We start from the raw sequence: 27,124 nt of genomic DNA, 5'->3' as shown, positions 1-27,124 counted from the left end.
TGAAGACTAACAACAATGTGCAGATGAAAACGAAAATCGGACAAGTGACAGATCATCATGAGGTGACTTGCTGCATATGGGAAGAAATGATGCAAAGTCTCAAAGCAGACAGCCAGGATCAACAACAATTGGAGCTTTGGACAATGTTGTACATGTAATAAACTTAGATAAGGGGAGGGCCAAGACATGCCGAGCATCCACCCAAATACATACACACAAAACTGAAGATGGAGATGGAAGTGGAGAACGAGAAGACAAAGCATCGTATGCCAGACCAAGCACACTACTTCTACTCATCATCATTCGTAAACTGCTGCACAATCGCGTACGGCAAGAGCAACGAATCAGCAAGAAATTGCTGAAAGTTGGGGTTACGGAGGCTGATATCTAAAAGCGTGGGAGCAATCTCGTCCTGACCTGTTGGCCAAAGCGCGTACGGGTTGCTTGTTGATGCATCGATTCGGACGAGCGACAGCACATACGTCAGTAAGAAGGAGGAGACAGTGATGGGTTGACCCATGTCCGCGGGCCACGAAATGATTGGGCCATGGCAGTCTGCAATTCCAAGACCGCTCAAGCAGTTTGACGAGAGAACCTCCGCAGTCACGATGGCAATCCCCGAGACCTGGTAGAGAATCAGGGAGCCTGGCTTGACAGGACCCGAGCCAACGGACAGCTGGCCAATCGTCGCGCACTGGGGCACTGTCGAGCTGCCTGGAGGAGGCACGTTGCACTTGAGATTGCGTGCAAATCCTTGATCGTCGCCAAAGCTCGCGAGATTGCTCTCGACGTCGATGGAAACAATGACTCCTGGCATGTCGCTGCCCGCGACGAGATGGAAGGGGAGTTTGAGCATCTCCGAGCTGTACGTTGCAGAAGCCGTGTTAATGTACCCGACAATCTTGTTTGGGAAGGCCATTGCCACAATCAGCCAATCCGACTGTGGGAAAAACTGTGGCGGTGATGGAGAAAACAGAGCATGATAGGAAAACAACAACACCACCACCGAAAAACAAACAGAATCCATGGAAGGTGAGAAAACGCAACAAAAGACCTAACAAATTGAGCATGAGCACAAGCGGTGAATGTGCAAAAACATTAAGGGTTGGAGTGCGCACCTGAAGAGTGGATAGCGAAGTTTCCTTCGACAAAGTAACAAACGAGTTGGAAGGATTGGTACTTGGGAGAGTAATGTTGATGCGCATGACTGGCAAGACCCCGTCTTGCTCGACCCATGAGCCAGCATAGACGGGCGTATAGTAGGGGTCGGAATAATTCGCAGGGAGGAGTTGCAGAGGAACATGGGTCAAGTTGGCCGAGCCGGGCATGGGAAGGCGCGTGAGCCGCAAGTCACCAACCACCTCGGGATCCGCCATCGCCAGCAGAGTCGAGTCGTCGTTGAAACCAATGTTTTCAACGCTCAGAGTGTCGGCACGTCCAAAATCGAAAACTCGGTCAACGTCAGAGTCAATCAAGACCAGGTGGGGATGGCCGGGATCAAACGGCAGAATGGCGAAAAAGGCAAAGTGCGCCGTGGTTGGGCTGAGAAGGCACGACGAGTCGGTAAAAACCGCTGGAAAGATACGAGAGGACAGGAGGCGCAGACTCTGGGGGCCAGGCTCTTCCTCGTGACTTCCAAGAAGCAGGCCAAAAACATTGTACTCGATGTGGGTTGCGTTCAGCTGGATGAGCGTCGCCAGCCCGACGCTGGAAACGTCGGAACACTTGGCACCAACGAGAAGAGACCCGTCAGGTAACCGTAGTCGGCGCGCGTGCGTTGGGTCTGGTGGCAACGAAAACGGCTCCTGTGCCAAAACCGTCTGATTCGGTTTGGAAGAGTACCACTCGGTAAACGGATGAAGTGGTTGTGTCAGAGAAACGATATCGATACTACCACTGCCGCAGTATTGCAAAAAGCCGATTCCACTGGCAAGGGACAACGCAAGCAAAATCGAATAGCGCAAACAAAAACAAAAACAGGGAAAAACAAAAAGAGCTGAGTCGATGCGGTGCTGTAAAAAGCAACCCCAGCCACACCAGCAAGACAGAAAAAACGACAGACAAAAGTGCCAACCGCGACCGCGGAAAGACTTACTAGAGAGAAATGCTCCATTCGCAAACAGCACCGGTCGTATTGAATGGATCAATGTTGCCATTGTACAGCTCAAAATCCTTGCGAAGTGCAGTGTAGCGGGTTTGCAAAAGTGCCGCGAATGCCGACTGACGGAAGGACGAGCGGGGAATCAAATCAGAGACGATGGCAAGCGTCTCGACTCGTGCCAAACTCATGATGGATCCCATGATGCACTTTCTGGTGTAACAGAGCCAGGAAGGTTTTGGATACCGCTTGGTGAATTCGAGAAAGAAGGACTGTGAGAGTGTTGCTATTTGCTGCACGACGACAAAGGCGGTAAACTGCTTGGAGGTTTTGCGCTGAATCTCGGCCTCCTCCAAGTTTCTTTTCGCTTGAATGGCAAGGATGGTGGAGGCAATGACGGCCGCAATGCACACGAGGATGAATGCAATCGCAACCATGCGCTTGCGATGGTGCACCCGCTTTGCAAAGCGCACGCAAGCTCGAATGTACTCGACCTGGAGGGGACAAGGCGCTGGCGACTGCCCCACAGAGTCCGTCAGCCACTGCTGGGCTGCGTTTGCGACGTGACCAAACACCAGGAAATCGGGTTTCTGTAAAGCCGTCAACAATGACAGAAACAGCGTCAATCGATCAATGGCTACTTGGAACTTTCAAGCATCTGCCAAAAAAAAAAAAAAAGGTTTGTTTGTTGTCATCCTCTTCTTACCCGATGGTTGTCGTTCCAAGTGTGTGCTAATTTTAAGATCCTAGTATGCTCGTGTACATAATCGAGATCTGACCATGCGTCGTCCAAGCAAGCGTGAGAATCGAGCAGAAACCAAGCACGAACGGGAAGAGAAAAACTAAAAAATAAAGAGCAACGGCACACCGTACTTTGCGAAAGGGCATGAATAATGGTCTTGAAGGATTCAGCCCCGTTGTCGGTCTGCCGCATAAAAATGTAGTTGCGGCTGGAAATTTCGGTTCGCACCACGATACTCGCGTCAATATCCTCAATGACTATGGGAATGACTCGCTTTCCGCACTGGATGGCATAGTCGAGCTCCTGATTGCACACCTGTGAACGAAGAAGATGGAGTGAGCACCCAAGAGAATCGAATGGGCAAGACAGGAGGGACTCAGGATTGGTCTACCAGAGAAGAAACGCTGTTGGGCGATAGAAGAAACAAGAACGCGCTCGAATTTTCAATGCCTTTGCAAATCTCGCTCATCCAATCAGCTGAGAGGAGGGAGCCAAACAAGAGGGTTAGCTCATCGCGGCGCGTTTGTGCATCAAACAAACAACAACTGTAGAGGTTACCTGAAGGGGGAATGGACGTCCAATCAACCCACACATCAACATTGGCTTCGGTGAACATATCAACAAGACGAGCAGCCGTGGCCTGCGTATGCGGGTGTAGGTGCGGGGTGAATTAAAAAACAAAAACAAAAAAAAAACCCCCCCCGAGTCCATGCCACACACCACGCGCGTTATTCTCGAGCCATTACCTTGTCCTTTCGAGAGTAGCTGAGAAAAAACTCCTTGTCGGACACTTGCGGCAGCTCACCGCTGGTCAGCATTGTGGGCATCATGGATCGCAGCGTTGTCCAGAAGGAGATTGACGTGTCCTCTTCCAGACCATCGCTGTCGGCCGCCACGATCGGCGGAGGCGTAAATTGCCTGGTTTCGCTTCGGCTGATGCCGCTCGCTATTGAACCGCCAAGCACATTGGGCTCGAATCCCGACGAAGCAGGGAAGCCTGGCTGGATGGAGTGGCGTCTTCGAGACAACCCGGTGAACACTTTGCCCAAGGCTCCGCCAAGCGAAGTGTTCGAGGAGGTCGAGCCGAGGCCCATTGGCTTCCGAGATGGCTGGATGGAGCGTCTGCGTGCATCCTGGAACGACGGGGCAGCTCGCATCAGCTCGTCGCGCCGCTCGTCTGAGTCACTTGTAAAGTCGTACAGGGGTTGCATCTGCATGTAAACGTGCGCGCGGTCGCCCGTGCCATTCGGAACCGCCTCTGGCGCCAAGTACGCGGCTACTACTGAATCCTTCTTGAGGATTGACGGGCGGGGCTCTGATGGTGGCGGTGCTTGGTGAGGAGGAGGTCGTCGTGAGCTGCTGGGCTCGAATTCGGTCAAGTCGAAGCGAACTGCGGAAGTCGATCCCAGCGGGCGATTGGTCACAGCCGGAGCAGCCTCGGCACTGCCATGGTTGGGTAGTAAGATCACATGTGGGAGCGCGCCGGTTTGTGGGGCGAGGTCGTCATCGTGGTCGTCGTCGGGCTCGTCGTCATCAGTGGCGGGAAACGCAGCTCTTTGCCGCAGTGCGAGGTCGAACGAGCCGCGTCGCTGCTGCTCCAGCTGCTCCAGCTGCTGCTCCTGCTGCTGCCGCTGCAGACTCGATGCTTCCCGCATAGCGAGCTCGTGGCTGGACATGGGCACCTCAACGAGGGACTCGCCGAAGGACATGCAATGTGAATGTTCACCAAGTTTGAAGTTTGGGTGACACACAAAACTGCTTCGACAATGTAAGAATGGTTGCCGGCTCGTGCTCGAGAATGAAACTTTAGCATTTGCGATGACAGAGGCGCAGGAACCCATCACCGACCAAAGAAAAAAAAAAAAAAAAAACGGACAATGGAGGAAGCAAAGAATGGAGAGAAAACAATATTTTTTTTGTTTTTGATTTGCCATGCTTTTGAAACACAAAAGGCACAACAACAAACTGCAGACAAACGCAATAGTGCAAAGACGATCGGATACAACAAAACAACAAAAATACACACACAAAAACCTGCTGCAGGAAGATGGAGGCTGAAATCACGAAACCAAGAAAAACAAGAGATACAAGAAGAGGCACTCACGGACAAACGCCTTGAATAGACGTCGACCAGCGTAAGGTCACTCATGGCGCGAATGGGGAGAGAGAGAGAGAAGAGGGTGGTGGATGGGGGGAAGGGTTTTAGAAGAAAAGGGGGAAAAACAAAGTGACTTGAGGAGAAGGGGGGGGGGCATGCACGCGACTCGGTGTTTTTAGAGGATGAGGCACTTGCGCTTCTTGGGTGATTCCGGAGGCTCGAGGGCGGCGAGGATGGCCTCGTCGAATACGTTCTTCAGACCGGCTTGTGTGAGGGCAGAGCACTCGACGTATTTGACAGCCTTGAGGTCGGTGGCAGTCTTGTTGCCTTGCTCAACAGTGATTGCCTTCTGCTTGTTCTTGGCGAGCTTCTCGGTGGTGGTGGCGTCGTCGCGCAAATCCATTTGAGTGCCGACAAGCAGGAAGGGGGTCTTTGGGCAGTGGTGGGTGATCTCGGGAACCCACTTCTCTCGGACGTTCTCGAACGATGCGGGGGACACAACCGAGAAGCACACAAGGAAGACGTCAGTCTGGGGGTACGACAGAGGGCGGAGACGATCGTAATCTTCCTGTCCTGTTGGCGGTGAAGAAGCAGCAAAAAAAAAAAAAAAAAAAAAAAAAAAAGTGTTGTGAGTGACCCCGCGCATTCAAACAAAACAATTCAAAAGGGGGGGGGGGAAAGGACACAAACCTGCTGTGTCGAAAAGGCCAAGCGTGTAGGGCTCGCCGCCAATCATGACTGTGACTGCGTAGTTGTCGAAGACCTAGAAGGCAAAAAAAAAAAAAATAATAAAAAAAATCATAAAATAATGAGTATTGGAACGTAGACAAAAACCGGAAGAGTTGAAGGAGGGGACCGGCCCAATAGCAACAACAACAAGAACAGCTACAAGCATAAAGAAAGACCAAGCGGAGGATCGGGATGAAAGAGCGCGGATGGAAAAAATGAGAGGAAATAAAAACGGGCGACAAGAGGGAACGGCGGCATGCTGCTTTTTTTTTTTTTTTTTTTTGCTCAAATACCACAAACGAAACCGCGAAGACGAGCGCAGAGCAGCTGAGCAGTCTCTTGCCCGAGAGCAGATGAAGCAATGCTCGTGAGGATGCGTGCGCGGGCGGGGATGTGTGGAGAGGAGCTCTGCAGCGGCAGCAGCGAACAAAAAGACAAAACGGCAAAAAAAGAGACAAAAGGAAGGAAGAAAAAAAAAAAAAAAACACTCAAAGGAAAAAAGGCAAGAGAATGTTGTGTTTTTTGAAATAATAAAATAGAAAAAAAAAGCCGCAAGAGTTTTTTTTTTTTTTTTGTCGCCTCTCTTTTGGACGATTGGAACGACGCACGAGAGGCAGCCATGGCACGGCCGACAACACACGGAGAGGAGGAATGCAAGGGTGGAACGCCGTCGTCGTGGAAGGCCAGAACAACGCAAAGACGGGAAGGAGAAGGGAAGAAAAAAAAAAAAAAAGAACCGAAAAAAAAATTGTTGTGTTGTGGATAGAAGGGAAAAAAAAAAAAAAAAAAAGAGGGCAAGAGTCAGGATGTGAACTTACGGTGGGGACGTATTCGCTTGGGAACTTGTTAGTGGTGTATGAGATCAACAAGCAGGTCTTGCCGACGGCACCATCCTACGTAAATACAAACAGGGACGCGAGGCGAAAAACAACGGACAGAGCAAAAGACAAAAAAAAAAAAAAAGTTAGAACCAAAAAAAAAAAAAAAAACCAATGGAAAACGCATAACTTCCAGCGAAAAAAAAAAAAAAAAACTTGAAGGAAAAAAAAAAAAGCGATTTCAATTTCAAATTGTGGAAAACAAAAAGACAGCCAGGCAGGCTGCCGCGACGGACGAGAGCGCACCATCGCGATCTCACGCTTGGATGCATGGGAAGCTGGCCGGCAACGTGCTCGCTGACGACGGTGGGTTGGCCAACCATTCAAACAAAGGAAAGGAAAGAGGAAGAAGAAGAAGCAGAGAAAGAAAAAGAAAAAAAAGTTTGGTCTATTTCTGTTTTTTAACTTTTTCTTCTTTTTGAGGGCTTTTGCGTCAGTCCGTGTGCGTTGTGTGCGCTCATCCGCGGGGAATCTCCGCAACAGGCGTCAGCTGTAGCACGAGTGCAAGTCGCGCCCGCACAGGAGCAGGCCGCAGGGGCAAGATCTGGCCTGCAGACGCCGGTTGAGCAAAAAGCCAGCATCGAAAAAAAAAAAAGCTTTTTGCTCTTTTTTTTTTCCTTTTTTTTTTTTTCCTTTCTGCTTCCAGGGTCGCAGAGGGCAGCCCCAGAAAGACCACGCCGAAGCAAAGGGAAGTGCGTGATGCAAGAGCACCGCGAGAGAGGAAGCGCAGGGAGCAGGAAGCAGGCAGGAAAGCACGAGAGAGCAAGAGGGAAGGAAAAAAAAAAACTTACGCCCACAACAACGCATTTGATTGTTTGCATGATGTTTTAGAGGGATTATGAACAAAGAATCGAAAAAAGAGTGAAGCTTTCCTGCTTTCTCCAAAAAGCGATTTTTATAATAATAATAATAAAATAAAATAAAATAAAAAACGAAAAAAAAGGCTATTTCGGGCTGGCTGACAACCTCGAAATGTCAATCAGAAACAAAATGGACGAAACGGACACAAGGGCGAGTGCTCTGAAGCCCTCCCCCCTTGCTCAAATACCTAGTATCACCTCGTATCAAAAGTCAGACAACGGATGAACAACGAAGCCGGGGGGGGGTGGAGGTGAAAAAAAAAAACCAAACCGAGGTCAATTTGGAACGTTTTGTTTGTTTCGACTCTCAATGATGCTTCGACGAACACCAGCACCTCACACCGTCGCCAATTCCAGACCAAAATCATGGGACACTCGTCACGGTCGAGTTTATCATGAGATGGCGTTGGCCTGGCCGCTGCTCAAGGTCCAAACCGAAACCCAAATCCACGCGATTTGCCAAAAACCAACCAAACTTGAACGCTCGCGCGCGCCTTTCCACATGTGACCGCATGTCGTCAGCGCAAAACTCAGATGAGCTCCGAGTCAGCTTTCTTACTTGGGTTTTTCGAGTTTGAGATCCGCGGGCTATTCTCGGAGATGTTGCATAAAAACGAAACGGCGCTTACCGAACAATTGCAACGCTGGACACTCAAAATCCGGCCCCCGAAAGAGATCTCCCACGACATCACATCAAGCTCTTTCGAATTCTAAGCATCTGCACTCCTTTATTTCTGTCTTCTGAACAAAATGGCAGTGCTGGACTTTGACTGGCTTTGGGATGCGCTGCCTGGCTCGTTCCAGACGCCGATCGCGCAAAACTTGCTCGCTGTTCTCGGCCTGCTCGTCCTCGCGCGCGCCGCACTGCTCCCGGTGCTCCGTGCGCTCCGTGGCATCTTTTCGTTCTTCCTGCGTCCTGGCAAGAACCTCAAGCGACTGGGCGAATGGGCAGGTAACCGTGATCACTCAGTTGGGAGGGCAGCGATGCGAAAATCCCACCTTCTGCCTTGCTCTTCCTCCCCTTCCCCGCCCCCCCGCTTCCCCGCACCCCTGCAGCATCGTGGTCGCCCTCGAGCAAGTCGCTCGTTGAAAATGTGCAGACTGACGCTCTCTGACGATTCACCACGCACTCCGATTTGCTGCCCCAACAAAAAAAAAAAAAAAAAAAAAAAAACAAAAAAAAAAAAAAAAGCGAGACGCGTGCTTTTTTTTGTTCTTTGTTTCCTGCGCTTCGACTCTGTGACTCAGGTTGAATATTTTGTACAAATGCAACAGTCGTTACGGGCGCTACAGACGGCATTGGCGAGGCATACGCGCACGAGCTCGCTCGCAAGGGTCTCAACATTGTCCTGATCTCGCGCACCCAGGCAAAGCTCGACAAGACCGCCGGCGAGATTGCGGCAAAGCACAAGGTCAACACTCAGACGATCGCGTTCGACTTTAGCCAGCTCAACGCCTCCACCGCTGGCCCTCTTCGTGCCCGTCTTGCCAATCTCGACGTTGGCGTCCTCGGTAAAGTGTCTGGGCCACGCTGCGTTGTGCTTGTACCAACAACATCTGACGCTGAGAATGGTGATTTGTTTGCTTTGTTTTATTGGGCTAGTCAACAACGTTGGCGTCAGCTACGACCACCCCGCGTTCTTTACCGAGTTGAGCGAGGCCAAGCTGCTCGATCTGATTCAGCTCAACATTACTTCGACCACTCTCATCACGCAAATGATTCTTCCCGGCATGGTTGAGCGGTGAGTTTGTTGCCCTTTCCCTTTTTTTTGTTCTGGTTTCCGATCTTTCGTTCGGTTGCACTCACTCGCGCCGCACGCTTTCACGACTACAGCAAGCGTGGTGCCATCGTCAACGTTTCGTCGTACTCGGGCATGCGCCCAACGCCACTCTTGACCGTGTACTCTGCTGCCAAGGGCTACGTTGATTACTTTTCGCGGGCTCTCGAGCTCGAGTACTCGAGCAAGGGCATTTCCATCCAGTCCGTCACCCCGCTTCTGGTTGTGTCCAAGTTGAGCAAGGTTCGCGCCGCTCTCACCATCCCAACGCCCACCGCCTTTGCTCGTCAAGCCGTTGCCACCATTGGCCACGACTCTCGCACCCTTGGCTACTGGGCGCATGCTCTGCAGAGCTGGGCCATCTCCCTGCTGCCCGAAGACATGAGTGACAAACTGCTCATGAACCACCACCTCAGCATCCGCTCTCGCGCACTGAAGCGGGCCAACGCCAAGAAGGGCGAGTAAAGCCTCGATGTTTCGAGAAAGCAGCTGTTGGGGGGGGAGGCGCGCGACTGACTTGTTCTTCGGTTGAGTTTGTCGGTTTGGCGCATGCAATTCGTCTTGCGTCGTTCCACGTTGCTTTCCCTGTTATGGCTCCTATCCAATCTAGCAACTATTCATTCTGATGCTTGCGACCAACCTTTGCATGAAATGAACAGCTCCTGTGGCCTTTGAGATTGAAAGTGTCGGCAAGTGATATTTGCTCTGCCGCAAAACCGAATAATTGATGGGCTCAATCACAATCAGCAGTGAAGATCAACTGACCAGAGGTTGTCCCGCCGTTGTATTTCACATTGACTAGCTGCAATTCCACAAGCAGCGCAGTCGTTTCGTCACATTCGTGCATCCGTTTGCCTATTCCTTCCGCTGGAGGCATCCACCGTGGTGGCTACTTTTCCAATTTTCATCCTCCTCCAAAAAAACCCCATCGTTCATTGTGCTGTTGTGCTGGGCAGTCATTTGTGGTTGGCCTTGGCGACCGTTCATGTCACAGCCCGACAAGCCAGCCAACCCGGCAGCTCCGCCGGCCTCCACTACTGACCATCCGCAGGGGCAGCCACCACCGCAACAGCAGCACCCGCAGCAGTATCAGAAACCACCTGGCTACATCTTGAGCTGGGCGGAGATGGCAGAGCAGCAACATCAGCGAGACGCCGACCTGGAACGCCGCATCCAACAGCTCACCTCTCGCCCGCCTTCCACGTACGTCTGAATGAGCCTCTTCTCGAAGTGTTGACCTTTGTTGAGATGCAAGCCAGCGGGGAGTGGGGCGGTAGCGAAAACTAGCAATGGTTGTTGTGATTTGTCCAAAATGGAACAAGAGGAAGGTCGTGTGAGCCACGCTGTGTTGAGGGTGGACAAAGAGGGGAGGGTGCACGCCGATTGCCCCAGTGCACACAATATGAACGGCTTAGTTCTCACAGGGACACGGGTTCGTTTGTGTGCGGCGCTGCAGCATGGAGCAGCGGGTTGAACAGCCTCCAGCGAAAATCTACGAGCGGAGAGCGCAACTGCGCGCTTCCCGTGCGAATGCCGCTTCACAGCCTGCCACGGAAGACGCCCTCGCCGATCGCATCGCCGCGCTTGCAGGCCGCAACATGGACCACTTGCGAACAAACCCCACGCCAGCCCCACTGGTAAGACCCGCGGTTGCTCCCGCCGTCTCGGGTGTGGCGCATGTGGTTTGGATTTTTTTCTTCGTTTTTTCTTTTTTCGCCGCTTGCTCAAATGTTCGCACAAACGTCTTGTTGCCAACCACCGTCGCGCTCCACTCGCGGGGGGGGGGGGGACACTCACTGTGTGTGTACCGTTGCAATGTATCGTCCTTTGCTTTGTACCTTCCTGCAGTTCATCCGCCCTGAACAGCGAACGGAAGCACAACAGGCAGACGAGCTCCTTCGGCGATTTGCAGAAGATGTGCGGCTGAACGACCTGTCCGCTGACGAAACGCTCGCCCAACGCGTTCGCGCCCTGCAGATAACCGACGTACCGCATCGTCCATCCCCACCCATCGATTCTTCCTCGACCAAGGTCCGTTGCCAGCTTAGAATCTCGTGTTTCTTTTTTGGTGTCTTTTTTCTTTTTTCTTTTGACCTTTCTGCTTTTGTTTGGATTTCTTATTTCGGAAGAGCGACTCATCAGTTTTTGCCCTCTTTCCCGACTTTGCGCGCGCAGCCCCGGCAGTACCGTGACGTTCCAGATCCCAAGGAAGACGTTCATGCGATTTTGGAGCAGGCGATGGAGGAGGCGCGGCTGGAGCGGCGGCTCAACGCGGCCGGCGCCAACCCGGATTCGTCGGACGAGAGCGATTATTTGCCGGCAGAATTTCTCCAGTCCTTGCTCCAGCACAAGACTAAAGATGCCGCGACCACACAAACAAATCATCCGCCATTAGCACAGTCGAGGTCAGGGCACCACGCCGGCGCAAAAGCCGTCACGGCGGATGCGCGAATGCTGGACGAGTCAAAACAGCTCTTGCAGCAAAGCCACGAGATGCTCCGGCAAGTTGGCCTGAATCCAGCAATACCGGTGCAACACCAGTCATTGGGTGGTGGCCCGAATGCGCCTGCTAAATCGTCCGAGACCAAACCAAATCGGCTCATGATGCTGTTTGGAGCAAACAATGTACAGTTTACGTTGTTCGAAACTGCTGTTCAAAACTGCTGTTGGGTGCCATTCTACTTGTCCGCTCATCGTGTGCATGTTTGTTTCGATTTTTGTGTTTGACAATGCCCTGTCTGGTCCACTGTGCAGTCCCATCTGTCAAAACAGCGTATCGGAACGACACGGCAGCGGTCCAACTCGTACTCGGACTTTGATTCCGTCAACTCGTACTCGGACTTTGATTCCGTCAACTCTCGTGATGCGAGCGATGATGACGAGAATACGAATGCAATGCCTCCTGGCCCAGTCCATCGCCCTCTGTCCCAACAGCGGATGGGAACGACACAACAGCGGTCAAACTTGTACTCGGACTCGAGTAATTCGGACGACGATGACAATCACAAGAATGCAATGCCTCCTCGCCCGGTGCAGTCCTCTCTGTCAACCCCATACGCGGCTGCGACAGATGGGGCGCGACTGCGGTCAAAGTCGTACTCGGACTTTGATTCTGTCAACTCGAGTGATGATGACTGATTAGTGATGATGCTTATTGATTTGAATGACGGGCCAGGATGCCCTTTCAGAACTCACGAGGGAGGGAGAGCTCTCGAACAAAATGAAAATTGATTGATTGTGATTCGGGTTGTTTTTTTCTTTTGTATTGCCTGAGCGGTCGACAAAACAAACGAAAGGGGAGAAGGGGGGGGGGGGAAAGAAAATACACAACTGCTGTGCCTCGATTCCCGTTGATGCGAAAGCGCACACGAGAAGAAAGCTGCAGCAAACGATTCACAAAACAAAACAAAGCAACGCTACACAACGCCCATCAAAACCACCGATCGCACGACAATCCGAGAGTCCTCTCGAATCGCAAACGCCACACGTTGATAGTGATGGATTGGCAGTGTGGGTTTTTTGTTTAGCCCTTCTTCCAAGCCTGGAACTTGACGGCAACAAACGGCAGCGAGAAGCCAGTGATCATGAACGCCCAGACCTTGACGTGGAGGCTGAGGGCCGACTTGCCGACGACCTGGAAAGGCAGGTTCTGTTGCATCGAGAGTGATGATGATGATCAAGTAGGGGGGGGGGGATCGTGTTTGAGTGAGCAATGATGATGGTGGCAAGAGCGCAAGAGACCGAGGTGTGAAAGTTGTGCAGCAAGGCAAATTGCCTGCCGATCGAGCGTACTCGTGGATGGTAAACACAATCACAGAGCATTCAGGGGGGATGGGCAGCCCCGTTGGAGAGCCAGGAGGCAGAAAAGGGAAGAGCGAGAATCGCAAAAAAACAAAAAAAAAAGGCTCTAAAAGATCGCAGTGCCTTCTTGTTCTTTCACCATCTGCACTGCCGACGTGACTGCTGGGGAAGCGAAAAGCAGCCGCGGTGATGTCATGCGACTGAATGCGACAGGGAGTGCGGGAGGAAGGCACAAGCGACGCAGCGATGCAGAAGGCAGAAGAAGAAAAAAAAAAGCAGAAAAAAAAAAAAAGAAACCACACGCTCGTTCGCTCTCGATGAAGCGGCTCTGGCACGGCGCAGGAGAGTGGAGGGAGGGGGCAAAGAGAGAGGAGGAAGACATACAGAGCCGGGAGCCTGGTAGTTGCTGTGCGAGTGGCCGCCGCGCATGACCTGGGAGGTGAGCGACGATCGGGCAGACAGGCGGGAAAGGGCAGCAATGGCAGACATTGTAACAAGCAGAAAAAAAAAAAATGAATAGGAAGAAAATGGATTTGGATTTGGATTTGGGATCTATTGAATGGAATATCGACCAAAGATGACAGTTCAAGCCTGTAGTAGCAAGTGTACTTGTTGATTTCATCATCATCGTCACAAACAACTCCACAAACAAGCCAACTCGAGCCAAAGGGAAAGGATCCAGACGGCAGTCCTGTTTCGTGTGAGTTGAACCATCTTTTGCTGCTTCATGTGATGGCTGTGCCCTTCGCGATGGTGGATTGTGGCTCTTGCGTGTGCCATTGATCAACTTGCTCGTTGTCGATGGGAACGCTGTCCATCGCTGCGTTGAATCCCGGGCTGAATCGACTGACTTTGACTGCCTCGTCATTGCCAACGCAGAGATCGCCTAATTCCTCGCAATGATCAAGTCCGTCCTGACCTTTGTCTGCTTCGCCGCCTTCCTCGCGCTTGCCTCGGGTAAAGACAGCAACAACGGATTGTTTAAGAATGCTATGTCGTTTAGGGAGAGGGGAGGGGTCTTCTGCGCTACATTGAAACAGGCCGGCCTGGCCAAAAAAAAAAAAATAAAAAAAAATTGGTGATCTCGCTGGATTTGCGCGTTTCTCCATCGACCTGCATGCGATCCGAGTCGACGGGGTGCTCCGTTTGTTGAAGAAGGGCGCCCCTTATTTGTCCCACCTTGGCCAAAGCTCGGGGAGGGGAAATGTGGCTGGCGAGAAATCATTCCGTCTACGCGATTGATCCGATCTTGTCTGCACTCACCTCTCTCTGTGATGATGCATCGACGTGCACAGCATCCGAGCTGTGCGACAAGCCCGTTGTGACTGATGTGTCCTACACGACCACCCAGCTCGCCACCTCCACCAAGGCCGTTTTCATCTCCCAGTTCCAAATCAAGTGCAACGATGAGTTTGTTGATGTAAGGCTGCTCGATTCCTCCATGCCCGCACGCAAGCCTCGACAACGGTGCTATGTGCATGCTTTTAGAGTGCAGTGAGAGCGAGCCCCGCGGCGTGTCTTTGCTGCAACGGTTGTTGACTTTTTTTGTTTGTTTGCCCTTTTTCTTTTTCTTTTTCTTTGCTGCTTGCTTGCTGCTTGTCCAGCGTGCCAACCTGCATGCCGTCGTCGATGGTGAGGTTCTCCCCGTTGCTGTGACTGGCGACAACCAAGAAGACTCGACTTACCAGGTAACGCAAATTGTCTTGCGTCATGTTGTGGGAGAATCCTTGCGCCAAAAGCCAACCGGGTGTCTGACTCTTGAGCATTGCTCTTGCTTTTGTGATTCATGAATCGCAGGTCAGCTGGGTCCGCGAGCACGACCAGGTGTCCGCCAAGACCTACACTGTCCAGCTCTACGACTCGGAAAGCTTCAGCGCCTACTCCCGTGCTGTCCGCGCCAACGAGGCCGTCCCCGCTGCTGATTTCTCCGTCAAGGTCCACCACTCGGTACGCATGGTGTTTGAATGGGGGAACGACCGCTGTGCTTGTCCGTAGGGTTGGAAATGTTTGGCTTTTTTTTTTTATGTGTTTTGCTCATTTGTTGTTGGTTTGTGTGATTCTTTATGCTTCTCGTTCATGGTCACAGGGTGCCTCCAAGGATGGTCTGTTTGTCCCTCTTGAGGCTGTCGCCGTTGTTGCCGCCATCGCTCTCGCGATCTTTGCCCAATCCAAGAAGAGCAACCTTTAAGATTCCTGTGCTTTCTGTCCGAAATCCAACAGTCCCTTCCCCTTCCCCCCGGCGATTTCCTCCCCATTGCGCAAATGAAACGACTCTGTCGAATGGTTTATTATTTTACATGGCCTCGATGCGTCTTTTCGCAACCGCGTTTGTTGAAGTTGTAAACAAAACACAGCATAATATTTTTTTCCGCCACTCCGTTCTTGTGTCAAAGATTGCACCCTGACCCGACCATTGGCAAGTCGCAGCACACTATCTATTCTATATCGACGGAGACATGAACCCTGCAGTCTTTTGTTGTCAGTTTTTGCTACTGCATGGATCGTCATCATCACGCCATTGTCGCAGATTTTTTTGTTTTTTCTTCCCCAATGTGTTTGTCCCTCCGCCCCTCCTGCTCCGTTCCGCTTTCACCTTCCCTCTGCCGCCTCCGTTCCCCGTTGTTTGATTACTGCGCTTCCGTGTTCAGCAATCTTCCATTCCACTCCCCTCTCTGTTCTCTCCCTCTCTCTTCGTTCTCCCCGCATTCAGCGTGTCTGAAACCAACGTGCCAACTCCGACAGCTGCCCTACCTCCCTCCCTCCTTCCCTCCCTTCCCTCTTCCCACCTGCGTGTCTGCCTCTCCACCTTCGATTCCGCGCCTTCGCTTCTCGTTGCTGTCACTTTGCTCCACCCGTTGCCGTTGTGGAAGCCATTTGGCTCGTGTCCTCGCGGCGCACAATTTCACTCATTCGCAATTGTCGTTCTTCTCTCCCAGATTTTTTTTTTTTTCGTTTGCAGATTTATTTCAAGACAAACCAACGACAAAATAAACCAAGACCTCAACTCTCAAGAATTCCGTCAACAATCCAAGACACAACAAGCATGCCGCCACATGCCGCAGGAGGATCATCGTCAAACCCGGCTACGGCGGTCGCGTTGCTGGAAAAGCCAGTGTTGAGCCTGTATGCGACAAGCACGCCCGTGGCAGAAATTGACGCCATCTTCCTGCATCTGTATGCCCCGGACGCGATCTTTGAGGATCCCCTGGTCATGGTCTGCGGGCGCGAGTCGATTCGCTCGCAGTTCCTCTCGTTGCGCCAAATGTTTGCTGGTGCGCGTGTCCTTCGCTATGAAGTACTGCTCGAGACTCCGTCCAAGCTGATGATTCAGACTGATCTAGTGAGTCAGAGAGAGAGAGAGAGAGAGTGTGTGTGTGTGTCAGTGTGTCTGTGTGTCTGTGGTTGGAATTTGGTCTTGGTTTCGCGTTTTCTGACTTGCATGAGAAATCTCGGCATGCTCCGACTTGACAATGGTAGGAGTATCAGATTTTGCGATTCTCGTGGACAGCCATCACCCTGAAGCAATTCTCGACCTTTGAGCTCGATGTACGTGGCCATCAAGAAGAAGAATGGTTGACAGTTTCCTCTGACTCACTCTCCTGCCATGCTTTCGTGCTTTACTCACTGTGCTGCACCGGTTTAGTACATGGGTCGAATTCGCCGGCATGTTGATGCTTGGAGCGTGGTCGAGCTGCTCAAGAACATTCCGCCGTTCCGATGGACGTACGATTTGTCGCGTGCTCTGCTGGGCTCGCTGTCCTCCTACGCTCTCTCGCTTGTGCAACCACCGTTAAGCGGCCCGACGATTCAAACCCTCTCTGATCGCTCGGACTGATCTTGCATCGGTTGTTGTTGTCGTATTTTTTTTCTCAGCAGTTTACTTCTGGCCACCCTGATTCTCTCGCTTAGTTTGTCTTCCGCCTGTACATTGTTTTGCTCAACGAATTCGCTTTCCCCCCCCCCCTTTCCGTTCAATGTAGCACTATTTGTCAACGCGTACCATCGACATCAACTCATTCATTTCTTTCATTTTTTTTTTTTTTTTTTCCCGACGAGAATGGTTGGCAAATCGCTGGTTGCTGCGATGATGCTTGTCGCCTGTCTCGCGTCGTCCGTCCGAGGTAACGCCATCGTGTCCCCGCCTCAAATCCAGCAATCCCCTACCGCACGCAATTTGACCTTGCTTTGCTGAGGCACCAAGGCAAATCGAGGATGGGACAGCCAATAAAAAAGAGAAAACAAACCCTCAGTGAGCTCGCCGTGTCAAATGCTCGCTAATCGGCAGCAGTCGGGCGATGTCGATCTGACTGAAGCGCGCGGGTCTCAACTCAGCCACGCTGCTGTATTGTGAGACCTTGTACTTCAACTGTGCGGCGGTGGCGTCGCAATGCAGCGCTCGGCCGTCGATCGCAGCCCGTCACATGATGGGAATGGGTCGAAGCGAAGTGTGTTGTATGACCGTTGTATGAACCGTTGCGCCGACCTTCTGACTCATCCCCGTGCATGGCAATGTGTTGGGCTCTTTGCGGAAAATCCTTGAACTCTTTTTTGACTGGCAGGCGCGACACTCGACATTGACGTGCCAGACCCAGTGCTCTCGGGCGATACCTTCCAGATTGCCATCCGGCCAAGCCAGCGCCCGCTCAGCGACGTGACAGTCTTGCTGCGAAGCTCCAACGAGGCCATTGTCAACATCCAGACACTCACAGTGACGCTGCCGGCAAACTCGACCGCGCAGGTGATTGCATACGCCTCTGCACTGGGCGCGGGCAACCCCGACCTCAAATTCACGATGGGCGGCGCCGACCCTGCCTTCCGCGGCGATCTCTCGCTGGGCATCTCGATTGTCAAGAACAAGCCGCTGAGCATTGTCATTACCGTGATTGGCTGGATTTACTTTGTCGCTTGGTCTATCTCGTTCTACCCGCAAGTCTACGAGAATTTCCGTCGAAAGTCCGTGGTCGGATTGAACTTTGACTTTCTCGCATACAACATCACCGGGTTTCTGTGCTACTCGGCGTTCAACATTGGTCTCTTCTGGGTGACTTCCATCCAGGACTTGTATTTCGCCGACCACCCGGACGGCGTCAACCCGGTTCAGGCGAATGACGTGTTTTTCGCCATCCATGCCGTTGTTCTGACCCTGGTGACGATCGTGCAATGCTTCATCTACGATGTACGTGGAATTGCTTTGATGCTGTGCGATTTGGAGGACGGGGACGGAATACTTTGCAGAGCTGCGCAGATTTTTCTCCTTGTGCTCACTTTTTGCCTTCTGCTCGCGCGAAACACAGCGTGGCGAGCAACGCGTCTCGTGGATTTCACGCATCATTCTGATTGGCGCCTGGCTTTTCGCCTTTATCTCGTTCTGGATTGCCTTCAAGGGCATCATTTCGTGGCTGACGTACCTCTACTACTTTTCCTACATTAAGCTTGGCATCACTTTGATCAAATACGTTCCTCAGGTATGCTGCTGCTGCTGCTGCTGCTGCTGCTGCTGCTGCTGCTGCTGCTGCTGCTGCTGCTGTTGCTAGTTGCCATGAGTAGTCGTCCTGAAAGAGAGGCTGACAAATTTATCGTTTGTACTTGTTCAGGCGTTTATGAACTTCCGTCGCAAGAGCACCGTCGGCTGGAGCATTGGCAACGTCTTGCTGGATTTCACTGGTGGCGCCCTGAGTATTCTACAAATGTTCCTCCTGGCGTACAACAGCGGTATGACCACGATGTGATTTTTGCTCGTGAATTTCATCTCACGGTCGTCATGCAGCCACCTCCACTCACTCACTGCCTTGTTTACAAACAACCTTGACACTGCAGACGACTGGAGCAGCATTTTCGGCGATCCAACCAAGTTCGGCCTCGGTCTGTTCTCCGTGGTGTTTGACGTCTTGTTCATCATCCAGCATTACTGCCTGTACCGCCACAACCGCGAGGACCCTGCCAGCTACATGTATTCGCCATACCCGCTCAACGGTGATTCGCAAGATCGATCACGGCTGCTGACGCCCGACTTGTAAAGAAGAAAACAAACGAACGAAAAACATCCAATACAAGCATTTTGTTTTGAATGGTATTGTTGAATGACAAGAATTTTCATGTCCCTGAGAGTTTGTTTGTTTTTTAAGGGAGGAGGGTTTGTGTTGTGCTGTGTTTTATTGCTAGTTGCAATAATTGCCACCGTGGCGCACTGCCCACGCTCCAATTGACCAAACAAAAACACCCAAAAGAACACAAAAAAAAAAACAAAAAAAAAAAACCACTCCTTTTTTTGTATTGTTTTCGTTTTTTCGTTTTCTGATTGGAAACCCCAACCCCACACACTTTGATCAATGCTGACTTCCACTACGGCGCGTCTTTTGCTTGCCTCGCGCGCTGCTTCGGCCTCTGTTGCATCTGCTGCTTCTGCTGCTATGGTTGGCGCTGGCCGCCGATCCGTCACGACGGCTGCCGTGGCTGCAGCAACAACGAGCAGCAGCGCGCTGACCGCGCAAACCGCACAGAGCGGCCGTGGTTCTGCGCCTCTGCTGCCGGCCGCCACGTCGTCGCGCGGCGTGCAGACCTCTGCCAAGACGAGCATGTCTGCGGTCGAGCCGAACGCCGAGGAGGAGAAGGAGAAGCAGCCGTTCACGGAGCTGGTGCGCGACTTCCTCGACCCTGGCGACTTTTACAAGCAGGTCAACAAGATTGGAGTGGACTTTTTCACGGGCGTTCCAGACTCGCTCCTCAAGGACTTTTGCGCCTACGTGACGGCCAACACGCCCAGCGACCACCACGTCATCACGGCCAACGAGGGCAATGCTGTCGCGCTCGCCGCAGGCCACCATCTCGCCACCGGCAAGAGCGGCCTCGTCTATCTCCAGGTGAGAACCCGACACTGTGGTGATGGAGCGCGGTTTTTTTTTTTCTTTTTTTCCTGTTTTTGTTGTTTTCTTGGAGTGCTTCGTGTCCCACCTGAGCTGTGCGAGAGAGCGCGCGCGTGCAAATGCCGCCCTGTAGAGACTGTTGGTGGAATGGCGTTTCGAGCTTTCCGGGACGAGTTCGATGCAGCGATTTCGCCCAAAGCGCAAAACTGAGATGGGCTTCGACGGAACCAAATCCTTTTTTTTTTTTTTTTTTTTTTTTCTGTTTTGTGTTGTTTTTCCCTGAACTGCGTTTTGTTCATATGAGCTTGAACTTTGCAAAGTGGGCGAAACACAACAAAGCAACGCCCAAAAACAGCCACAGCTAATTGACAGCATGCGAAAACCCGTTGTGGTTGCTGTCCGAAGCAATGCTCGACAGGGATCGAGCCGCCTTGTGGACGCAGCACCCCACGGACGCTCATTGGGAGTTGCAACGTGGCGAGAAAAAAAACAAAAAAAAAAAAAAACGGTGGTAGAAACAAAAAACAGCGTGGCAAAAAAAAAAAAAAAAAAAAAAAAATACATCACAGTTTGAATGTGAGTTGAGAGGGGAGCTGCCGTTGCCATTCGATATTCGATGCGGAAGGCGTGTCGTTGTGTGTGGATGGCGAGCAAGAGGAGGAGGAGGAGGAAACGCCAATCGTTCGAGACAAACGGTTGAAAGACCCAAACGTAAACCCCACGCCCGGCAAAAGAAAAAAAAAACCTTAAAAAAATCAAAAACAACTTTTAAAACACAAAAAGCCATCACAGTTCGTTGTTTCAAACTGTGACTTTTTGGATCCGCGATCGGGATTCAGACTCCTGGATGATCATCATCATCATCACCACCACCACCACCAAGCGCATGCTTCTCATCGTACAACACACTTTGTGAATTCTCACTGGTGCCTCCTCTTTTTTTGAAACAGAACTCGGGCCTGGGAAACATTGTCAACCCGCTCATGTCACTGGCTGTGCCGGAGGTGTATAGCATCCCTATGCTGCTGCTGATTGGCTGGCGCGGCGAGCCCGGCAAGAAGGATGAGCCGCAGCACTTGGTGCAGGGCCAAGCCACCCCTGGCCTCCTTGCATCGCTCAACATTCCGTTCCAGGTGCTGCCCGACTTCCAGGAGGGCGCGGCCAAGGTGCTGGAGACTGCGCGCCAGTACATGGAGCAAAACCACGGCCCGTACGCCATTCTTGTTCGTCGCCAGACCTTTTTGCCGTACAAGCTCAAATCAGACAAGGGCAGCTTCCCGCTCAACCGCGAAGGCGCGCTCAAGCTTATTGTTGACACGCTCTCGGCCCGCGACATTGTTGTTGGCACGACTGGTATGCTCTCGCGTGAGCTCTTCGAGTACCGCGTTGCCAAAAAGCACGGCCACGAGAAGGACTTTTTGACCGTGGGCTCGATGGGCCATGCTAGCGCCATCGCATTGGGCATTGCCCTTGCCCGACCTGTTCGGCAAGTGTACTGCCTCGACGGCGATGGTGCCTTGCTCATGCACATGGGCACCATGGCCACCATTGGCCACTCTGGCGTCAAAAACCTCAAGCACATTGTCATTAACAACGGCGCACACGACTCGGTTGGTGGCCAGCCTACCTGCGCACTCAACGGCAGTCTCAGTATCACCGGCGTGGCCCAATCCAGCGGCTACCGATTCGTCGAGACCGCCTCCGAAATTGACGACATTCGCGCCAAGCTCAAGCTGCTCCACGAAGCCCAAGGGCCCGCGCTTTTGGAGATTTGCGTCAACCGAGGCGGCCGCAAGGACCTCGGCCGACCCACTCGCTCGCCCGTCCAGAACAAGCATGACTTTATGGACTTTGTGCAGTCCGAGTACTAAAAAGCAAGAAACAACAAATTCATCTGTTCTTTGTCCGATTTCTCCATGTCTGTCTCTCGCCTGGTGCTGCTTGTCCTTTTGTTTTTTCGGTTTCTTTTCGGATTATCCCCTTTCATTCTGTTGTTAAAACACGCGATTTCACCATGTTGGATTTTGTATTTTGGCAATCGAAATCATGTACTTTTTTGAAAAACTAAATCTTCACTACATTTCCACACACACACACCCATCCTTCCTACTCTTTGCTGACAATTACTTGAAGGTGCATAAGTGCATTCTAGCTCTGTGCTCTGTGTTTTGCCAATCCGAACACACGGATGGAATGCTCAATTCTTCCCAGTCGTTGTTTTTCCAGCACTAAAATCCAACAACCATGGGCAAGGCATCGCAGGCGGAACACAAGCTGTTGGACGAGCATTCCATGCAAGCCAGCAAACTCACTCTCGGCCAGAAGATCTGCTACCTCGTCAACGGCGCTCTGATTGCTGCTCTCCCAGCTTGTACGAAAGAAAGCCGTTTTAGGGGGGGGGGATGGCGGTTGCATTGAAGTTGTGCCAGAGTTTCGAAAGTGAAAGCGGATTGCTGTTTTGCGAGCGAGCTTCATTCTCCTCGCGCAGGAAGCGTTTTGGCGGTACTTTTGATTCCTTGGGTGGCAGTAGCTTCCGTGGAACGAACGATCGCGCCGCCGCCGCAGCAGGAGCAGGAGGAGGGCATGAATCCAACGATCTCTCTTTTTTTTTTTTTTTTCCTCTTCTTTTTTTCCGTCTTCTCTTGGGGGTTTCCTTTGTGTCTTGCTCGTGTGCGTTGCACGTATCGAGTGTTACTTTCTGCAACATTGACACGCTTGGCCGGGGGCGAAGCGTGGTGGTGTTGGCGATTGTGTCGCGAGTTGAGCAACAGGACAAGATCTCTCTCTTTTTTTTTTTTTTTTTTGTCTTTTTTTTTTTTTTCAATAATTCTCCAACGCAAATCCCAGTCATACAGCTCTCGTGATCCTTCAAGGGCGGGAGTCGATGCTTGTCACTCCTCATGAGACGGCGGGAGTGCCCCCATTGCTATGCTGCTGCGATTGCGTGCTTCTTGCTGCCGGTCTTTGCAAAATGTCGCAGCAAAAACCCGATCAAGCTCCAGGATCACAATGGTCGCGCTTTGCACAGTCATCGCCAGCTCGACCAAGTCCTCAATTGCGAAAAAATCACCCTCCGACTCGCCTCCATGGCCTCCTTTTGTGGTTTGCGCTCATTTCGCTCAATTGTGGCTCGTCGTTGATCTTGCAACACTCCAGATGCCTTCCACTCCATCCAGCACATCAAGCTGAGCGACAACCTGATCTCGCACGGAATCGCCGTCATCCTCACCATCGCCACCCTCTTCTTTGCCTACCACAACGTTGCCAGCGTCCAGAAGCGCAAGTATGTTGTCTGGATTCGAGTCAGCCCATCTCAGGCAGATCAGTCATTGCTTGCTTGAGATTTTTTTTTTCTGTTTGTTTTTGGTCGCTCACCAACTCTCGATCGCTCTCTCTCTCTTTGTCGCTCTCGTCAGGATTTACAAGGTCCGTCTGTCCGCCGTCGAAGAGAGCATGCGCTCTGGCTCCAAGACCCGCAGCCCCGACTTTGATAAGCAGGCCGTCAAGAAGGCTAACGAGATTGCCGCCTTTGAATCTGTCGCCCTGTCGCTCTTCTACAACAACGCCCTGTTCGTTGCCATTCAGATTGTCTTTGCCTTCTACCTGTTCAAGAACTGGGAGCCGCAAAAGTACGTTGTTTTTGTTTTGTTTTTGTGTTGTTTTGTGTCGTTTTTTGTTGCTTTTTTCGTTTGTTGAATGTCGGTTGGAATGTGCCTCTAACTTTCATCTCTGTGTATGTGAATCTTTGCTTTGCTACTGACAGCGCTTATGTCGGCTCGACTGTTGTTGCCTCTGGCATCGTTGCCCTTCTTGCGACTGGCAAGTAACGGTCCCCACCAAAACTGGCAGTCTTTGACGCGTGGCTGTCGCTCTTGGTTTGTGCGTGTGTTTGCCATCTAGTGTGTAAACGTTCCCCAGCATAGTTTTATTTAGAGACTCATGATGATTTCGTACCGTGATTGCAAGATTTTTATGAGAGAATTCGCTTTCAGCCGCTTGACGGTTGTGTCAGGCTGATGCGGTTGATGGTGGAGATGCGCGCGGTCTCAAGCCTGGAACTAGATTATCAGGATACTGATTCTGGGGCACAATGGCCATGGCCTTGAAGCGCTGGCCCATGTCCGTTGGGCTGGTGAGTCGCTCTACGCCGGATTTCAGCGTCTGGTGGTGCTCTGCCTGCCGCGGATCACCGAGCAACCGAGCGAGTCGTTGTCCTATCCCAAGGGCCTCCAGGAACTCGCCCTGCGGCGTGGCTGCCGTGCAGTACGCTGACATTCAACAGCCAAAAAAAAAAAAAAAAAAAAAAAAGGGGGGGGGGCAAGGATAAGAATCATAATGGACACAGCCCCTAAAAGTTGGGAGACTCAAAAGCTGTGGTTTCACACACCTCCGTGTGCCTGAGCAGCAGCTGCGAGATACTCAAAGTCGACATCGACAGTCAGATCAGACATGCCGATTTTGTCGAAGAGGTGCACTTCTTTGTGTCCTCGGAAGGCCTAGGTTCAAGGGTTGCGAGGAGGTTTGTTGGATTGGGGAGTGGGAGTAACACACAAACTCGCAAAAGTCAGTTGCCAAGAAGTCAAACACACCCCCTCCCCCAACCTTTTCACTTACACGGAGTGTCATTTCTTTCGGAGCAGGGGTCGCATACCCGTAGTCGATTATGAGAGCGGCGCCGCCGCGATTGATGATACGCTTGGACAGGTTTTCAGTGAGAATGAAACTGTCAGGGCTCAAAGTGAGCGAGCGGACATGGGCTGGCGGCGAGACTCGACCGAGGTTTGAAGAAGACCCTGCCTCGTTCGGGTCCACCAACAAGGAACGCGAGGCGACGGTATGTGCGTTCGCAGTCACCAATCGGAATGGGTACGGCCTGGAGTGGCCAAAAGGTGCAGTGTGAGCGGTCGCGTTCTCGTTGCAACAAGGATGACCCAGACGAGCACTTACCCCTTCTCGTCTAAATCCACGAGCACCTCTCGCCATCCGCGCTCTGTCCGCGTGAATGAAAGTGCTGGGAGAGCGTCAAAGAATTCGTGCGCCAAGATCAGGGAAAAGTCGTCGTCCGGCACGGTGTCGACGGATTGGTGCCAAGTCACTTGAATGCCAAAGCGCTCCGACTTTCCATGCACGGGCTCGGTCTGCACCAAGTCAGCGCCGAGTGGCACGCCAAGCATCTCGGCTTGCACGCGAAGTAGCGCCGGGCTCTTTTCGACGAAATGGACATGCACAGCGTCGACCGCTTTGAATCGTGCAAAAATCTTCTCGACAGGCCCCGACGCATGAGTGACGATTGATACAGCTCAAGGTACACGATCGGACAGATGGAGTAGTAGTGGTTTCCTTACCCGCAGCACATCGTGCATCAGAGTGCCTCGTCCCGGGCCAAATTCAATCAGGTTTACTTTCTTTGGAGAATTGCTCACTTGCCAGTGGTTGAGCAGCCAAGCTCCAATCATCTGTTCGCACAATGCATGTCAAGCACGCACCGCCAAACCAAGTGAGATCATGGCGAATGGCGGGCTCGGATGGTACGCTCCGATACGATTGGTGATCGCACATGTTACCTCGCCAAACAACGGGCTGATTTCTGGTGACGTTGTAAAGTCGCCACCGGCTCCAAACACGTCCGTGCGCATGTAATAGCCACCAGATGGCGCGGTGAGCACCGTGCGCATAAACTCGGCGGTCGAGACCTTGCCCACGAGCTGTTCGAGTCGAACACAGAAAACACAGTGAGGTTGTTGGAGTCGTCAGCAACCGTTTCCGGTTTGGCGGCAGTTTCATTCATTGTCTTGCCTGGATCCTGCGCTTCAGTTGGTGGCCAATGTCGTTGATAGACGGCGACGAGGGTGGCGGCTGTCGCGGTGGCTCCGTCAGTGAGCTCACTGAGCGAGGGACTGCGGCGGCTGGCCGCGCGTCGTCTGGTCGCAGGATCACCGGTCGGTCGCTCTTCGGCGGTCCAGTGGCAAGTCTTCGGCATGCATGATCTCTCCAGGCGGTCTCGATTGCGCGGCGAGCGAGTCGTGTGAATGGCGCAGCCATCGTGCTGACTGAATGGCGAACTGAACTGAACTTTGATCCGGAACTGAAACTGAGACTGACTTCTTGACTGACTGGTTGTGTTGCACACCCACTCCAGCAGCAGCTCGTTTGTTCTATCACTCTAAGCGAAAGAGAAAGGGGCGAAGAGACATCCGATTGCCGGTCCAGCGATGGCTACAGATGGCTACACACACAAGCACGAGCCCGCGGCGATTTGAACAGCGGTTTTAGGAGAGGTGGCCGGGTCTGCATTCAGCGTCTGGTGCTATGATTAGAGATCGTTCTACGAAGAGACGAGTAGTATTTGTGGTTGATGACGAGAGTGGAGAGTGGGTCGTCTCACGAAACGGAAACCGAAAGACTTCAATTGTACAACGCGCCGAGCGAACACTCCCAATACAGATACGCACATCAATCCATAAGCATCTGGGGTTTCATAGGTGCTTTACAAAAGTCAAAAATGGCGGGACACTGAACAGGAGGGGAGGAGGGGGGGTCACAGCGGCAATCACGCAGCGAGTGATCACGGTCATCCCTATTTTTGATCACGGCCTCGCTTCATGATGCCTGCCTCCATCCAATTGCAGTGCTGCTCAATGCTGCCAAACCAGCGTGCATTACGCCAATGGCATTCAACCTTGCCGCAAAAACACGTGTAAACTCTGGTGCAGTGCCCCTGTTTTTTTTTTTGTTTTTTTTTTTATTTTTTTGTTTGTTTTATTCCATCCCTTTGAACGGCCATTTGTACTCCAAATGCCAGCGCTGCACAGCGTGGATGTAGTGCAGCGGGAGGGGCGATCGGCAGCCTGGAACGAACGCAAGAGCTTTGCTTGGTCGAAAGGCAGTCGCAGCGCTTGGCGCGGTCGGTTTCGCAGCGGTTGTTGTTATTTTTTTTTTTTTTTGTTTTTTTCACACATACTTTTATTATTGTATTTTTTTTTCTACTTTCTTTTTTTTTTTTTTTTTTTTTGGACATGTCTGTCACTCAAGCTCTTCGCTCTTCGCTTTGCTCTGCGCTCGCCCAGGTCCGGAAGCGCTGGCTGGCACACCCAGACCCACGTCGTACAACGCTGCGTTGATCCCTCTCAAGCTGCTGTGATCCTTGAAGGAGGACGAAGGGGGGGATTGTGAAAGCGTGAACGATCGGATGCGCAAAAACAACCTGAAACGAGGAGCGCCCAAAGCCACCATTTCCAAGGGGGGCGAGTCAGCCCACGGCACAAGGCCGCCTGGAC

At 52.0% G+C, this 27,124-nt stretch overlaps 11 protein-coding genes across 11 annotated transcripts; 7 read left to right on the top strand and 4 right to left on the bottom strand.

The window, feature by feature from the left end:
- Window positions 1–133: 133 nt before the first annotated feature.
- Window positions 134–4,603, bottom strand: CAOG_04582 (hypothetical protein). The gene is made up of 8 exons (XM_004347279.2): window positions 3,587–4,603; window positions 3,399–3,480; window positions 3,232–3,317; window positions 2,972–3,155; window positions 2,805–2,872; window positions 2,096–2,688; window positions 1,119–1,926; window positions 134–952 (listed from the first exon to the last, which is right to left on the bottom strand). Exons 1-8 carry the CDS (start codon window positions 4,547–4,549, stop codon window positions 290–292), a joined length of 3,447 nt encoding a protein of 1,148 aa, XP_004347329.1. The 5' UTR covers window positions 4,550–4,603; the 3' UTR covers window positions 134–289.
- Window positions 4,604–4,734: 131 nt separating this feature from the next.
- Window positions 4,735–7,412, bottom strand: CAOG_04581 (ras family protein). Its single transcript, XM_004347278.2, has 4 exons — window positions 7,337–7,412; window positions 6,486–6,560; window positions 5,629–5,701; window positions 4,735–5,511 (listed from the first exon to the last, which is right to left on the bottom strand). The coding sequence occupies exons 1-4, from the start codon at window positions 7,364–7,366 to the stop codon at window positions 5,114–5,116; spliced, it is 576 nt and encodes a 191-aa protein (XP_004347328.1). The 5' UTR covers window positions 7,367–7,412; the 3' UTR covers window positions 4,735–5,113.
- Window positions 7,413–8,139: 727 nt separating this feature from the next.
- Window positions 8,140–9,809, top strand: CAOG_04580 (short-chain dehydrogenase/reductase). The gene is made up of 4 exons (XM_004347277.2): window positions 8,140–8,357; window positions 8,681–8,917; window positions 9,009–9,147; window positions 9,240–9,809. The coding sequence occupies exons 1-4, from the start codon at window positions 8,156–8,158 to the stop codon at window positions 9,646–9,648; spliced, it is 987 nt and encodes a 328-aa protein (XP_004347327.1). The 5' UTR covers window positions 8,140–8,155; the 3' UTR covers window positions 9,649–9,809.
- A 210-nt stretch (window positions 9,810–10,019) lies between these two features.
- On the top strand, window positions 10,020–12,454 carry CAOG_04579 (hypothetical protein). The gene is made up of 5 exons (XM_004347276.2): window positions 10,020–10,386; window positions 10,640–10,820; window positions 11,032–11,214; window positions 11,359–11,808; window positions 11,938–12,454. Exons 1-5 carry the CDS (start codon window positions 10,169–10,171, stop codon window positions 12,319–12,321), a joined length of 1,416 nt encoding a protein of 471 aa, XP_004347326.1. The 5' UTR covers window positions 10,020–10,168; the 3' UTR covers window positions 12,322–12,454.
- Window positions 12,420–13,497, bottom strand: CAOG_04578 (hypothetical protein). The gene is made up of 2 exons (XM_004347275.2): window positions 13,369–13,497; window positions 12,420–12,832 (listed from the first exon to the last, which is right to left on the bottom strand). Exons 1-2 carry the CDS (start codon window positions 13,471–13,473, stop codon window positions 12,707–12,709), a joined length of 231 nt encoding a protein of 76 aa, XP_004347325.1. The 5' UTR covers window positions 13,474–13,497; the 3' UTR covers window positions 12,420–12,706.
- Window positions 13,498–13,862: 365 nt separating this feature from the next.
- On the top strand, window positions 13,863–15,358 carry CAOG_04577 (hypothetical protein). Its single transcript, XM_004347274.2, has 5 exons — window positions 13,863–13,941; window positions 14,280–14,404; window positions 14,589–14,672; window positions 14,782–14,931; window positions 15,071–15,358. Exons 1-5 carry the CDS (start codon window positions 13,884–13,886, stop codon window positions 15,170–15,172), a joined length of 519 nt encoding a protein of 172 aa, XP_004347324.1. The 5' UTR covers window positions 13,863–13,883; the 3' UTR covers window positions 15,173–15,358.
- Window positions 15,359–15,870: 512 nt separating this feature from the next.
- CAOG_04576 (hypothetical protein) lies at window positions 15,871–16,991 on the top strand. Its single transcript, XM_004347273.2, has 3 exons — window positions 15,871–16,324; window positions 16,462–16,530; window positions 16,628–16,991. Exons 1-3 carry the CDS (start codon window positions 16,028–16,030, stop codon window positions 16,817–16,819), a joined length of 558 nt encoding a protein of 185 aa, XP_004347323.1. The 5' UTR covers window positions 15,871–16,027; the 3' UTR covers window positions 16,820–16,991.
- A 22-nt stretch (window positions 16,992–17,013) lies between these two features.
- Window positions 17,014–19,085, top strand: CAOG_04575 (cystinosin-like protein). The gene is made up of 5 exons (XM_004347272.2): window positions 17,014–17,105; window positions 17,544–18,160; window positions 18,279–18,449; window positions 18,579–18,696; window positions 18,802–19,085. The coding sequence occupies exons 1-5, from the start codon at window positions 17,042–17,044 to the stop codon at window positions 18,999–19,001; spliced, it is 1,170 nt and encodes a 389-aa protein (XP_004347322.1). The 5' UTR covers window positions 17,014–17,041; the 3' UTR covers window positions 19,002–19,085.
- Window positions 19,086–19,247: 162 nt separating this feature from the next.
- CAOG_04574 (thiamine pyrophosphate enzyme) lies at window positions 19,248–21,934 on the top strand. Its single transcript, XM_004347271.2, has 2 exons — window positions 19,248–19,844; window positions 20,798–21,934. Exons 1-2 carry the CDS (start codon window positions 19,314–19,316, stop codon window positions 21,716–21,718), a joined length of 1,452 nt encoding a protein of 483 aa, XP_004347321.1. The 5' UTR covers window positions 19,248–19,313; the 3' UTR covers window positions 21,719–21,934.
- Window positions 21,935–22,066: 132 nt separating this feature from the next.
- CAOG_04573 (hypothetical protein) lies at window positions 22,067–24,152 on the top strand. The gene is made up of 4 exons (XM_004347270.2): window positions 22,067–22,218; window positions 23,004–23,130; window positions 23,264–23,476; window positions 23,611–24,152. Exons 1-4 carry the CDS (start codon window positions 22,092–22,094, stop codon window positions 23,672–23,674), a joined length of 531 nt encoding a protein of 176 aa, XP_004347320.1. The 5' UTR covers window positions 22,067–22,091; the 3' UTR covers window positions 23,675–24,152.
- Window positions 23,751–25,943, bottom strand: CAOG_04572 (hypothetical protein). The gene is made up of 7 exons (XM_004347269.2): window positions 25,644–25,943; window positions 25,412–25,552; window positions 25,193–25,303; window positions 24,795–25,105; window positions 24,462–24,720; window positions 24,235–24,343; window positions 23,751–24,115 (listed from the first exon to the last, which is right to left on the bottom strand). The coding sequence occupies exons 1-7, from the start codon at window positions 25,887–25,889 to the stop codon at window positions 23,856–23,858; spliced, it is 1,437 nt and encodes a 478-aa protein (XP_004347319.2). The 5' UTR covers window positions 25,890–25,943; the 3' UTR covers window positions 23,751–23,855.
- Window positions 25,944–27,124: the final 1,181 nt, after the last annotated feature.

The sequence above is a fragment of the Capsaspora owczarzaki genome (genome assembly GCF_000151315.2).
Source record: "Capsaspora owczarzaki ATCC 30864 unplaced genomic scaffold supercont2.7, whole genome shotgun sequence".
NCBI lineage: Eukaryota > Filasterea > Ministeriida > Capsasporidae > Capsaspora > Capsaspora owczarzaki.
This window is presented reverse-complemented; position numbering and strand designations above follow the sequence as displayed.

Bases quoted from the DNA above. Each gene is read 5' to 3' on its own strand.
- CAOG_04573 (XM_004347270.2), top strand. From the start codon at position 22,092: ATGGGCAAGGCATCGCAGGCGGAACACAAGCTGTTGGACGAGCATTCC. The intron at 22,219-23,003 runs GTACGAAAGAAA...GCAACACTCCAG, and splicing joins GATTGCTGCTCTCCCAGCTT to ATGCCTTCCACTCCATCCAG. The intron at 23,477-23,610 runs GTACGTTGTTTT...TGCTACTGACAG, and splicing joins AAGAACTGGGAGCCGCAAAA to CGCTTATGTCGGCTCGACTG.
- CAOG_04577 (XM_004347274.2), top strand. From the start codon at position 13,884: ATGATCAAGTCCGTCCTGACCTTTGTCTGCTTCGCCGCCTTCCTCGCG. The intron at 14,405-14,588 runs GTAAGGCTGCTC...CTGCTTGTCCAG, and splicing joins GCAACGATGAGTTTGTTGAT to CGTGCCAACCTGCATGCCGT. The intron at 14,673-14,781 runs GTAACGCAAATT...CATGAATCGCAG, and splicing joins AAGAAGACTCGACTTACCAG to GTCAGCTGGGTCCGCGAGCA.
- CAOG_04582 (XM_004347279.2), bottom strand. From the start codon at position 4,549: ATGTCCTTCGGCGAGTCCCTCGTTGAGGTGCCCATGTCCAGCCACGAG. The intron at 3,481-3,586 runs GTAATGGCTCGA...CCGCATACGCAG, and splicing joins GCTACTCTCGAAAGGACAAG to GCCACGGCTGCTCGTCTTGT. The intron at 2,689-2,804 runs GTAAGAAGAGGA...ACGGCTTTACAG, and splicing joins CTTGGAACGACAACCATCGG to AAACCCGATTTCCTGGTGTT.
- CAOG_04575 (XM_004347272.2), top strand. From the start codon at position 17,042: ATGGTTGGCAAATCGCTGGTTGCTGCGATGATGCTTGTCGCCTGTCTC. The intron at 18,450-18,578 runs GTATGCTGCTGC...GTACTTGTTCAG, and splicing joins TGATCAAATACGTTCCTCAG to GCGTTTATGAACTTCCGTCG. The intron at 18,697-18,801 runs GTATGACCACGA...TTGACACTGCAG, and splicing joins CCTCCTGGCGTACAACAGCG to ACGACTGGAGCAGCATTTTC.
- CAOG_04579 (XM_004347276.2), top strand. From the start codon at position 10,169: ATGTCACAGCCCGACAAGCCAGCCAACCCGGCAGCTCCGCCGGCCTCC. The intron at 10,821-11,031 runs GTAAGACCCGCG...ACCTTCCTGCAG, and splicing joins ACCCCACGCCAGCCCCACTG to TTCATCCGCCCTGAACAGCG. The intron at 11,215-11,358 runs GTCCGTTGCCAG...TTGCGCGCGCAG, and splicing joins TCGATTCTTCCTCGACCAAG to CCCCGGCAGTACCGTGACGT.
- CAOG_04572 (XM_004347269.2), bottom strand. From the start codon at position 25,889: ATGGCTGCGCCATTCACACGACTCGCTCGCCGCGCAATCGAGACCGCC. The intron at 25,304-25,411 runs GTAACATGTGCG...TTGTGCGAACAG, and splicing joins TCAGCCCGTTGTTTGGCGAG to ATGATTGGAGCTTGGCTGCT. The intron at 25,106-25,192 runs GTAAGGAAACCA...CCTGTCGAGAAG, and splicing joins TGATGCACGATGTGCTGCGG to ATTTTTGCACGATTCAAAGC.
- CAOG_04574 (XM_004347271.2), top strand. From the start codon at position 19,314: ATGCTGACTTCCACTACGGCGCGTCTTTTGCTTGCCTCGCGCGCTGCT. The intron at 19,845-20,797 runs GTGAGAACCCGA...TTTTTGAAACAG, and splicing joins GCGGCCTCGTCTATCTCCAG to AACTCGGGCCTGGGAAACAT.
- CAOG_04581 (XM_004347278.2), bottom strand. From the start codon at position 7,366: ATGCAAACAATCAAATGCGTTGTTGTGGGC. The intron at 5,702-6,485 runs GTAAGTTCACAT...TTTGCCTTCTAG, and splicing joins CAAGCGAATACGTCCCCACC to GTCTTCGACAACTACGCAGT. The intron at 5,512-5,628 runs GTTTGTGTCCTT...CACCGCCAACAG, and splicing joins TGGCCTTTTCGACACAGCAG to GACAGGAAGATTACGATCGT.
- CAOG_04580 (XM_004347277.2), top strand. From the start codon at position 8,156: ATGGCAGTGCTGGACTTTGACTGGCTTTGGGATGCGCTGCCTGGCTCG. The intron at 8,918-9,008 runs GTAAAGTGTCTG...TTATTGGGCTAG, and splicing joins TCTCGACGTTGGCGTCCTCG to TCAACAACGTTGGCGTCAGC. The intron at 9,148-9,239 runs GTGAGTTTGTTG...TCACGACTACAG, and splicing joins CTTCCCGGCATGGTTGAGCG to CAAGCGTGGTGCCATCGTCA.
- CAOG_04578 (XM_004347275.2), bottom strand. From the start codon at position 13,473: ATGTCTGCCATTGCTGCCCTTTCCCGCCTGTCTGCCCGATCGTCGCTC. The intron at 12,833-13,368 runs GTATGTCTTCCT...TCGATGCAACAG, and splicing joins ACTACCAGGCTCCCGGCTCT to AACCTGCCTTTCCAGGTCGT.
- CAOG_04576 (XM_004347273.2), top strand. From the start codon at position 16,028: ATGCCGCCACATGCCGCAGGAGGATCATCGTCAAACCCGGCTACGGCG. The intron at 16,325-16,461 runs GTGAGTCAGAGA...TGACAATGGTAG, and splicing joins TGATGATTCAGACTGATCTA to GAGTATCAGATTTTGCGATT. The intron at 16,531-16,627 runs GTACGTGGCCAT...GCACCGGTTTAG, and splicing joins TCTCGACCTTTGAGCTCGAT to TACATGGGTCGAATTCGCCG.